At 42.6% G+C, this 12,528-nt stretch overlaps 1 protein-coding gene across 4 annotated transcripts in view; it reads left to right on the plus strand.

Annotated features, from left to right (window-relative positions):
* Window positions 1-12,528, plus strand: part of DCAF6 (DDB1 and CUL4 associated factor 6) — a 525,140-nt gene that overhangs the window by 345,019 nt on the left and 167,593 nt on the right. For all 4 annotated transcript variants that reach the window (XM_085622996.1, XM_085622997.1, XM_085622998.1 and 1 more), the window contains one exon: window positions 11,715-11,830. In XM_085622996.1, the coding sequence (XP_085479122.1) occupies window positions 11,715-11,830 (116 nt within the window). The remainder of the gene's footprint in view (window positions 1-11,714; window positions 11,831-12,528) is intronic.

Here is a 12,528-nt window from a genome sequence, read left to right on the forward strand (position 1 = left end):
TTTGTTATATTTTTTAATGTTAATGACTTCCTTTTCAGTCTTGGATATAGCGGAATGATTGTATTGATATTATAAATGATCTTTTTGCACCACAATTTCCCCTTTTGTTAATTTTAGTTTTAATGCGTGTTACCTGTTGTTTTTAACTCGGTTGTTTTTGTTCCTGTTGGTCTATTGTGTACCTAATGCTTATATTTTGTAGTTGGTTTTGTATTGTGTGTGTTTTAAGTTTTGTTTGTTATATGTTTCTAACAACTCTGAAAAAGTCTCACTGTTTTGGGACGAAACACTTTGGCTGTGCCATTATCCGTGCTTTTAAAGTTGAAGCAAATAAATAGGCGATAAAATAGCCAGGATTGTGTAGGAAAATCTGTAGCTACTCACAACCACCTCAGAATATTCTTGGATCTTGGAAGACTCCACTTGAAGGAGAAGGCCATGCTGGAAGAAAGAAGACTGCTGCTGGAAGAAGAGGACTGAAGGACTCATGACTCTTCATGGCACTTATTGACTTGAACTTCTCTCCAAGGGTCAGGTGGTTGGCATCCTATTTGCCTGCTTCAGGGGCACAAAATAGAGGACTCCTGATTCCAAGAGAGCATACCTGACAATAGGGAACTGGACACTTCAGAAGCACTGGCTGAAGGGAGATCTAGTGCCTAGAAGACTGTTTTGAGGTACTGGGACTGAAGGATATTGACTTCCATTTCAGAGATAAAGTCTTAGACTGGGGCAAACTACTTGGTGTATCCAACATCCTCTCCATCGTGGCTGGCCTAAAATTGTGCCTAGGTCCCAGTCAGCCATCAACTGTTTTTCAATGGGGCTTTTTATTTTTCTAGGCACTTTTTGCCATAAATCTTTAAAACTTTTATCTCTTGTTCCCCTAATTGAATATTTGCTCATTACAATTTTCTCTATTTTTCTAAATTGGTTTTGGGAATTTTATTGTATTGCTTTTGTGACTTTAAAATAGTAGGTACTCTGGGGAAGTGCCTGCTGATTGTGCAATAGCTACCAGGGGCTGGGCAGAGGTTCTCTAAGGACTGTGTTGTGGCCTAACCATATTAATAACCCAAATTCTGCCAGGTATACTGAATTCTTGGAAGTTCTGTTAAGGGAATGGGTAAAAAGGTCTCTCTCTGACTTCCTAACCACAATAGAAGTCCTTACACCCCTTTACTTGGTTGTGGCAGGGGCTACGAGAAGGCGTCCAGAATACCATCCTTATCTCCCAGTCCAGCAAGCTTCCCAGCCTATTCATGGTCACGGATCCCACAGAGGGTACATGAGTCAGACCCAGTGCGCTGCCCAGCCCCTCGCACCTCTGGCTGCCACAGCCTTCAAGCCACTTTAGTGAGCCCAGTACAACCATCAGGTTGGCGGCAGGATCAGGCACCTCCTGCCCCAGTTGACCGAAATCACTTCCGACCAATGGGTGCTCAAGATTGTGCGTAAGGGTTTCATCCTTCCATTTGTGTAAACCCTCCACCTTAGCCACTTTCCCCAGAATAGCTGACCGAGGGCCATCTCTCCTTGCTCTGTCAGAAAGTGCAGGTGTGGTTGGCCAATAGAGCCATAGAGAGTGCCAGTTCTGGAGGTAGAAAGGCTTGGTGGTTATTCCTGCTCCTTTCTGGTGACAAAAAAGGAGTGAGGCCTAAGCCCCATACTAGACCTGCACCCTCTCAATGCCTTTCTGAAAAAAAGATAAATTCAAGATGATCACCTTGACTCAGGTGATGTCTGCCCTGGACCCTAGATACTGGATTTAATGTTGGACTTGCAGGATGGTTATTTCCACATGCCTGTCCTGGAAGACAAAGGCATTACTTACGGGGGCTATGAGCATTTCTTGTTTGCTGTGCTTCCCTTTGGCCTCACCAGTGTCCCTTGGGTGTTCACAAAAGTGATGGCGGTGGTGCAGCACATCTGAGTAAGTCAGGGTCCTGGCCTTTCCCCACCTCGATGACCGGCTACTGAAGGTGCGCTCGCCCCAGGCATTCATCACCAAATTCAGAGTATGGCAAACCATTTTGCACTTGATGGGGTTCATTGTCAGTGTGCCGAAGTCTGTCCTGACTCCTTCTCTGGCACTCCCTTTCTTCAGAGCCATTCTAGACACAGTGCAATTGTGCACCTACCCTCCAGAGCAGAGAGTCCAGGACATTTGGGCTGTGATCCTGATACTACAACCTCTGTCCTGGATTTCAGTGAGACTGATTCTGAGGCTGCTGGGTCTCATGGCCTCCTACATTTTGCAGGCGAAGCATGCTCGGTGGCATATGCAGGCTCTGGAGTGTGATCTGAAGTCCCAGTGGACACAGCATCAGGGGAATCTCTCCAACCTGTGAAAGATCTCCAGTGTTGACTAACGGATCGCGATTGGGTCAGTAGCAGACCCCTTTCCTTTCCCCACCTAGAGCTGACAGTGGAGACCAGTGCATCACTTCTGGTTTGGGGTGGCCACCAGGGAGAGGTCGAGATCAGAAGACAGTGGTCTCTGGTGAAAGCTCAACTCCACAATAATCACCTGGAGCTGAAAGCTATCTGTTTGGCATTGAAAGCCTTCCTCTCATCCACCAAGCGAAGGCTGGTTTAGGTTTTCACGGACAACACTACTGCCATATACCAATGTAGGGCAGAGTGGGTTTGTGGATCTTTGCCAAGAGGCTCTGCGCCTATGGACTTGGCTGGAGCACCAGAACATCTTCCTGAATGTACAGCACCTGGCCAGATCTCTGAATGCACAAATAGCAGTTGCACCCAGAGGTGCAAGTTACCTTCCCAGAATGGGGGAGAACCTTGACTTGATTTAATGGCTTCAACTAAGAATGTGCAATGTCAGCACTTCTGCGTGTTGGAGTTTCCAAAGCGACTCTTGCTCTGAGACGCGTTCTGGTTAGATTGGAGCACAGGACTCTTGTACTCCCTAATACCATTCCTTCTTCGGGTTCTCAAAAAGATCATGATCCATCGTACCCAAATCATCCTAGTGGCTCTGGGTTTGGCACAGGGAGTATGCAATACCAAACTCCTGGGCATGAGCATCCACCCTCCGATCAGGCTGCCCCTTCGGGAGTACCTTCTTTTGCAGCAAGAGGGCAGGATCCTGCATCCTAACTGGCGCACTGTCTACCTTCTTGCTTAGAGACTCGGTGGTGTCAGTTGAGGGGTGTTGACTTTCCTCCCGAGACTTATGTCATCTTAGCAGCCAGGCATCCCTCAACTAAATCTTTAATGCGCCTGCAGTTGGGACACGTTTATGGCTTAGTGCTAATAACACAACACGTGGACCCCCTTTCTGCATTTCTGTTGGAGGTGTTTGTGTTGTCTTTAACCCATCAAGGCCTTGCCCTGGTCATGTTAAGGGTCACGTTTCGGCCATTTATGCTTTTCTGCGATTTCAGGATCAACCATCACTCTTCAAGCAACCATTTGTGACGTGTTTCCTCAAAGGTTTGCAATATTTGTTCCCTCCTACCCCATTTGTTATGTCCCAATGGGATCTCGGTCTCGTATTAACATATTGTATATGTTGTCCCTTTGAGCCCTTGCATAGCTGCCCTCTGCAGTTGCTTATGTTTGACTGTCTCCCTGGTGGCCATTACATCAGCCAGGTGGGTTAGTGAACTTCAAGCTCTGTCAGTTTACCCTCTGTATGCCAACTTTTGCCCTGACAAACTGGTGCTGCAGACTCATGCCTCTTTTGTGCTGAAGGTGGCCACTCCTTTTCATGTTGGCCAGAACATCACATTGCTTGCATTTTTTGGCCCGCTCATCTTTCAAAGTAACATGAGAGACTCCACTGTTTGGACCAAAGAGAGCTCTATCTTTCCACATCGATTGCTCCAAAGAAGATCAGGTGGATGATCAGCTCTTCGTTTGGTTCACTGGAGCGACAAAAGGCAGCACAGTGCCGAAACAGACCATCTCTGGATGGTCTGCATACAAATCTGCATAAAAATCTCCTATGGATTAGCTAAAAAGCATGTGATTGAGGACCAATTACACCAGGGCTAAGGCTGCTACTGCTGCGTTAGCACTTGGGCTGTCTGCCCTGACCATCTGCCAGGCTGCCGCATGGCCATCCTTGTACACATTTAGGAAGCACTACTGCCTGAACAGTCAGGTCCATCTAGCCCGCTATTTCCCCAGCTTGTTACTCCAGAACTTTTTTATTTGAGCCAGTTCACACACCCACCTCCAGGGAGTTATTTCTTCGGTATCCACTCCCTGTAGCTAAAATGCACCAACAGTTATGCTAAGAAATACCCTAGTTCATTAGGAGAGCTACCAATCGACTGTTACCTAGGTTTCTCATTGCCTTCTCTGACTTCTCAGGCTGTATATATATATAACAAAACTCCGTTTCGTGAACTGAAGATCTCTCCTTCAAGAAACCGAAGCAAACCCAAGGTGCGGTGAAAATTAATTATTTATTTAAATATAGTAGACACCACCGCTGCCATTACGCGTTTCAGCCCGTCACAGGCCTTGGTCACATGATGATATATATATATATCTTGCTTATAGGAACTTTTAGCTAGCTGTCTCCATCCATTGGTCTGTTGTACCATTCACATTTTTTCTTCCTGCCACTGTAGCTTTGGGCAATGGATCAGACCACTTCAGCCGTTGGCTCACTCCAGTATTAGTTATGGCATTGTACTCTTTAACTAGGAACTCACATGCGCTCAAAGTGGTTCCCTTCATTGCAAGGGGCAGTTTTTGCAATGTGTACTTTTTGAGACCAAAATATTTTAGCTTTTAGTCAAATTGTTTTTAAATTGTCAAGGTTCTGGTAGCTCCTCCAAAAATAAAGCTTTGCAAAAACAGTGTCAAAACAAAGCAGGCACTGACAAGGCCAAAAGTCTGGTAGCAACTTCAGACCTATTGGCTCAGATAATGCTTGTGTTTTCAAGGTGTCCCACCTTGATCTGTTTTCTAAATGCTGCAGGTGCAATGGTTTGAAATTCAGTGAATATAGGCCTAAATTCACCACTGAAGGCTAGCAACCACTGTAGAAACCTAACTTTGCAAAACTTTGTAATACATGCTGGCCACAATTGGCAATCGTAGACATGACGGTTCCAAGTTTATTGGCTTGTTTTTTGTTTGGGCAGAGTCATATTTCCTGTAGTATCCTCTTTCAAGAGTTCTTAAGAATTTTTTCTATTCAGGAATGATTTACACCCTTAGCTTTCTTGACACTCTCGGCCTCTTTGGTCTGCTGGCTTCGGAGAGCAAATAAGGAATGAATAAGTCACTCTTCCTGCTTTTAGATTTGGTTTCTTGTATGCAGGGATGTAAAGTTTGTGTTGGACCGTCAGCAGTTAAGAAGGGGGTTTCTCACCTAAATTCCAGCTTGTGTCATTTCCTGATCAAATGCACTATGTTAGTCTACATAATCTCATGGGATCAATCTTATCTGTCAAGGAGCACCAGCTTGTAACATGCCTCACAGGCATACCGTCCATTTTTATCACTGCGGTTGCACTCTCCTTTGCCTTCTTGCCTCAGTCTCTTTTGCCTCGTGTGGCAGCTCTGATTGTGCTTGATATTGCTCCTCCATTTTCATGTTCAGTATGTACTTCAAAGACTGTCCAGAAAGTCGAAGCCCATCTTGGACAACTCCATTTCTCAGCCACAACCTAAACTCTTTGGTGCCATATTCATCAAGAGCAGTCCTGTTTCAAGCAAGGGATCACATCGCTGCTTCGTGACTATCCCAGAAAGAGCTCAGATGCCAATATCTTAAGGATCTCTGAATGTCACTACTCTCAAAGAGTGGGTCCAGGGCCAGAAGAGCAAGACGGTGCGTCTTCCTAAGAGTGTGGCCTTCTTTTTAAAAACCAGTAATTTCAGCTAGGATTACATTCTGACATTGTAAGCGAGTAGGCTGAAATGCCCTACTTAATTCTCCTTTCTGGTAAAAACACATAAGGCAGATAAGCATTTCCCTTATTAGAAGGGTATTTTCTACTGTCACTGTAAGGCAGCAGTATGATACCATGTTGCTTAGTGCTGTCCACTGTCAGTTAGGGCTACTTGTGATTCTTGTTTGAGAACTAAGGAATTCTCCATACAAGCTGATCATTTTTAGTCTTTAAGTTTTAACAACTAATCAGTGTTTGGCTGTTATTGCGTTCACTAAGTTGCTCTTTTTCCCTATTACCTTTCTGCCCACACAGAGTTCTTCCTTTTATTTACCATCAGTTACAATTCAATCTCTCATTGTCAACGTCCATCTTTCAGTGTTGCTTGTCATCTAGACAGGAAGGTTTGATGTTTGTTAGATGTAGTTCAGTAGGTTGAGGGGCAATGTAGCCAATGTACTTGTGATCTTACCTGGGTCTTCAAGGAACAAGTGCAGGTATGTCTGTCCGGAGACCAGCTTAGCAAATATGCTACAGACATATTACACCATCCCTGATCTTGTTGGACCCCGAAAAGGAAAAGGAACCGTAATAGCCAAGCCAGGGCCTACTCAACATCCTGCAGTATAAAGCTCTATCTAGCACTTGCATGTCATTCAGGTCCTTGCATCTCCCATTTCATTCAGCATCTCACACTATTGTTTAGTGGGCAGAGGATTCAGAATGACAAATTGATGCCCATAATGGCACAGAATTGATATTCTGACAGATTTAGACAAGATTCTTTTAATTTAACATACAAAAACAAAGCATCTGAACTGGCAGGTTTAGGAGTATCACACCCAGCTGTCCATAAAAAGCAGTGAAAAAGTTCCAAAATGGCATCTATTACTGCTGCAATTTTATTGTGAAAATGGAGCCCAAGCTAGTTCAGACCCATACTAGTCATGAAGACTGCAAACAAACAGGAAACAATGGAGAATGTCAGGATGCTGGTCTTGAATCATATATTTTTCTTAATTCCAGTAGGGTGTCAGAGGTAATCACTGTACAGAGCTCTGGATTCAGACTGAAACCTCTTCATTACCATTCTCTTAATGCACTGCTGTGGTAAACATTCATCTTGGAATGAATAAATCATTTTCTTCAGCCATGCTTAGATAACTTGTTGCGTAAAGCAGACTCTCAATACAAAGTGTTGCAGGAATTTAATGTCCCCTCCATACAGAATCCGATGCTCCATGTGATATACAACAAATCACAATTTTAATATCCGTAGACGAGTCAGCAGTTGGGGAGGTGTAATTGAAACAATAATGGAATATACGCTTGTCTATTGCAGGAATGACCCCCTGTACTTAGTTGCATTGGGATTATCGATTCAGGAGCCTGCTGCATTTCCTCATAATTATGGATTTTCCGTTCTTGCCACATAATCCACCGTCTGTGGCATAATTTACTCATTTTGTCTAAATAAATGGGTTTTCTTGCTCAAATGGGTGGAGCATTACTAAAATGAGTGCCAGATGTCGCAGACCCTTTGAAAATGCTAACTGGTCTTCTTTTAGGTGCTGATTTCTATATCCAGACGAAACAATTAATGAGGTCAAATGTTTTTTCAGACAGTTTTAATGTGTTAAAATGAAACCACTGAATATGCTCCATTTTTGGTATAATTTAGTCAATTATCGCATACATTGGTCTTCCATTGCCATATAATTCCAGTGCAGCAAACACCAACGTGATAGATGGAATGCTCGAAGTAATGTCAGCCAGTGGCAATTGCACTCCAGTCCATCATTTTTCACCCACCTTGTTGCTCTGCCCTACCAGATCCTCTCAAGATAGGAACACATGCAACCTTCGGCATGTTGAGGCCTACTTAAGCCTCGTTGTTGTTTGTTGCATAATTCCAGTGACCCATTTGAACCGTCACTGATGTTAGTTTTTTCAGAAGAATGTTCAACCTGCCCGAGTTAAGTGGAATACTACATCATGGTGATTTTTGATATAGGACTGTACCACGCAGCCTGCCTATAAATCAATATAAATGGAATAACCTCAGATTTCAGGGAACTGAGAACACACCTCATCTTTTAATTCACTCCTATGGTGATGCCAGCAGAGGAAGATGATGAGGAGAGTTTCTTTTTAGAAGCTTCCCTTCACTTTGGAGACTGAGACTGATGCATTCATGCAGGAATTAAGTGCTCTTATCAACAATAATGACATTTGTCTATAGAAGGAACACTTCTATTTGATCAACTTGCTTGAGCCAAGGACAGTCTATTTAGCCAACAAAGCCCCTACCATCTATATTGTCCGAGACCATCATTATACGAATATTAACCTGACTATTGTATGATATCTGAACAAGTAGCGAGGCACAGGATTTAGAGCCCACACAAACAAAGATAGAGTGATCTGGCAATGGCTCCTGGCATAAACTCTACAAATAACAACAATCCATCTTTGAAGATTAGAAAATGAAAAAGAATACAAGTTCAGTAAATATATCATAGAGAAACCCAAGTTCTCCATAATAAAATTGGCTGATTGGGGGTTTTCCATCTGGGTATTTTTACCATTGCCATAAATGCAAACTTCTAAACGGAATCAAATTCCAGGTGGACAAGATAACTGATACACCAGTCAGGTATTTAAATGCCATTCATATCCTACCAAAAGTAATGATTAAGTACAACGATGTGGGATTGTCATTTCTTCTTAGTGACCATGGTAATGGTGGTATTCAGACTTATATCTCATTCAGAACAATCTCACTTGAGATCGCAGGGCAAACCGGATCCTTTATTCAGAGTAGGGAGCAAGATCTGTCACCACAGTCCCATGTCGGAAGTTGACCACTTGGCTTCTGAGTTTTTCCAGTAATGTCATATAAAGCACTCTGCATGGGCAGTTTGAATGAGGAGCATAAACATCTGGTTACCTGATCAATTCACACTTTCAAATGGAAGAGAGTCTTCATCTGGTGTGAGATGATTAATCTGAGGTTTCCATGTCTTACTGGGTGTGTGAATGGAGTACAGCCTCTTACAGAGGAATATCCTAATGTGCAAAGGTAGTCATGTGCCATACTGTTTGTGAATAAAGAGAAAACAAGATTGTTCCACCAAATGTGTGGTAACACTTTAAACCGAAAATACACTATAAAGTTGCAGATTACAGTTGTTGCAATCATTTGGAAGAAAGTATGATTCTAAAACCGCAGAATCAAGTGTTGCAATGATCAGAGTTCCGGACTGGGGATGATATTCTCTCTCTTGCTTTAGAATTAGGCTCTGTCGGTCCCATAAAAAGTGGTTATCTTATGACCCTGGCTCCTAGAATCTCCAGTTAACTGCTTCAACATCAGGGTGTCTGCAGATCTTGGTATTGGGAAGTGACAGAGGACTCTCTGACCCTTGGGGCTGTAACTCGTGTTGAGCACACAAGCACCAGCATACATACTAGACTCATGAAAGAAAGCTCTCTTTGAGCAATCTGGACCCAACTAGTGTGCATATGTGTTGAGTGCTGGACCTGTGCTCTGTAAGGTAAGGTCAGATGATCCCCCAACTGGCTTAGTTAAATCATTTTGCTGCTCAATGGACCCTTTTAAACTGATGAGGTACACGTGCTCAAACTAGACTGTGGGGTGTGTGTGCGCAAACCACATCGTAGTGGGATCGGGCTAGAGGCGGGGGTTCGGTAGGAACTGCTGAGTATTGGAATTGGACAAGGCAGGGAATAGTGTCACCATGCCTCAAGGGCTCACATGTAAACTTTCTCACAGGCAGAGGGTTTGTGCTCCCCAAGTCACCATTCAGATTACAGTGCTCTTGCAGGTGGTAGTTTCTTGGGCCTCCCATGGTCTCTGCATGAGTCTATAGATGGCTTCTTGGTGCTGTATGTCAGCTTTCCTGCAGTTTTTGTGTTGTTTGTTGTCATCCACTCTGTCAAGGCCAGGTAACTTTGAGGTCAGGGGTAGGAGGCAGCTTCTCTTTCAGGAAGCACTAAGGGGCCATGCAGGTCAGAATACATTTTATATTCACAGTCAATGGCAGTCGGATAGCAGTCCCCTGTCAATCAGCTCCAATGCATATTAAAACCAGGTTAGGACACAGTACTCCTTCTATAGCCCTGATTATGAGTGAGCTGTTTATTCTGATGTGCTGAGTAACCAGAGTTTCTAGGCAATCGTAATTATGAGTTGTGAAGTGTAACCCGAGGAATGCATGCAGCAGTTAGTTCTGAAAGACAGGCATCTGCATATTATTCATTAAAATGTTGTAATCTGTTTTTTTCCATGACCTGGATTTTCCAGTTTGCCCGTAGCCCCCCGTTTTTGGTAATTACAAGTGGGGAAATGACACTGCTTTATTCTAGGACATTTGTAATATGGGTTCAGAGACTTTTGGGAATGGCAGACCTTGCCCTGCCCCTTGAATGTGCTGCATTTGCTGGTGCCTACCTACCAACAGTCGGGTACAATCTCCAGTGAGCTGCTCTGGCTGGAAATTTTGTTTATCCTCCTCAGATTGAACCAGGAGACTGGGAAAGGAAGCAGCGAGCAATGTTCTGTCCTTGTCTTTTTTAATGGGAAATAGCCAGAGATGCTCATGATTATCTAAGGGTAACCATGATAACAGTTACACCAAAAGCGATGTTTATGATCAGGATTGCAAAACCAATGCATATATGCACATAATGTTTACTGATCGACTTTAAATGAACAAACTAACATGAAGTGCCCTGTTTGCCCTGGGTAAATTGACTTAGTTTACCACTTTGAATGTAGCTACTACATCCCAAACACATGATGCTGCAACCAACCTGGACCTTTAAGTGGTTGAGGGTTTCCCAGTCGTAGGGTAAATTAAGGACATCCATAAGGTGCACCCGATCTGCAGTTTGGGTGCTGTATGGGTCTAGGGGCCTCTCAAAATGTGTAAAAAATGGAAAAGGTATAGAGCAAAATAGAATATGTTGGGTATTGACTAGCTACAGAGATGGTCGGGGACTTTCATCTTAACACTGCTGAGTTCTGTTTGCCATAGAAATATGTTGTTGCTTCCCTATCGATTTGTTTCCACGTGTTAATTCCTGAGACCCAAATTTTTCTTCACTTTCTCCTAAAATTGATCTTCTGCTGACCATACGTTTCAGGTTGTACATTAAAATTGATTTCTGTTGTCCAGTTTATCCTGTTTTCATCTTTCCAAGCTCAGACGTATTCCCTCAACAAGAATGAGTGCATTGACCTACATCCAAGATATGCCTTTGTCTTGTTATCGGATGCAGATTTTTCAATTTTTCTAAAGAACGCAATGGCAGCAATGTGTTGAAAATTTGGAAATAGCACAAGCCCTTGTACTTTTAAAGTTGATAGTTTGTCCTACTTTTTGGATTCCTTTTTAATATTTGAAAGGAATTGGTATTGTCTGTACTGTAGATCCTGCAGTCGTAATAGCTATTAGAGATTTAACAGAACAGTTTTTCTTGAAAAGCTGTATTCTCCTATAATGTATCTTTTGTTTTTACATGTTATTCCCCATATCTGGTTCACTGGGACAATCTGTACAGTGTATCCCAAGAAACAAACTCTAGCAGTCATTTTGTCCTAGTAGACATAACAGAGAAGGTGCTGCCTGTGCTCAGTCATATTTAAAGCTAAGGACTCTCCGGTGTCTTCAGGAAATTAATTCTCTTAAGGCTTCACTTGTGTCTGTTATGCTGAAGTGTGACACTCATTAAACCTTCTCTCATCTCGCTTTTGATTTTTAATTTTATTATTTTGTTATTAATGACAAAATAATTGACTTGTGTCTTTATTAGGAGTAACACAGCTTCAAGTTCTAGAGGAGGTTCAAGTTACGTAAGAACGTCGAAAGACGAAGAGCAATTGAAAGCACACCGCTCAGGCCACGCGGAAACAGAAAGTGTGGAACCAGGTAGGACAAAGGTTTGTGCATGTTTTGTTATTTACAACAAAAAACACATGGCACACTGTTAAATATTCTTATGTGATTTTAATTCAGACTTTTTCCTGCTATTATCACTGCATCAATGAGAAAGTGCTTTGCTTTGTTTTAATTCAAGTTGGAAAGTTGAATAATGCAATTTTCAGAATGCTATTGGTCCGATTTATAGACATTTAAGAGGAAATCTCCAAAATCTATGAATCACAAATTTTTGTCAATCTGTGACAATTTTCAGGATTGACACAATCCCAACCAATATACAATGGAAACTTAGTGAATTGTAGATTTCCATGCATATCCCTCTTTCACCAAATATACACCTTCACACCATCCACAAGGCAGAGTTTTTACAGGTTTGTTCATTTTCATGAAAAAGTATTTCACTTTCTTTCTCAACAGGAAAATATGTTGCCCTGTTGAGAAACCCCTTGTCTGTTCACTTTGTGAAATATGGTTTCATCCCTTCCCAGTCCCATCTTAAAAACTGTTTCTTGAGCCTGTTTTGCAGGTAACTTTGCTAATGCCTCCTGGGAGGGAATGACATACTTTTAGTAGCATTTCAAACAGAAATACACATGAGATAAGCAACGATTTTCTAATATTACAGTCAGATCAACCTAATTTTCTATGATAGGCATAGGTGTATTTCTGCAGATCTTGGAAAATAG

Source organism: Triturus cristatus, chromosome 8 (assembly GCF_964204655.1).
Source record: "Triturus cristatus chromosome 8, aTriCri1.1, whole genome shotgun sequence".
NCBI classification, from domain to species: domain Eukaryota; kingdom Metazoa; phylum Chordata; class Amphibia; order Caudata; family Salamandridae; genus Triturus; species Triturus cristatus.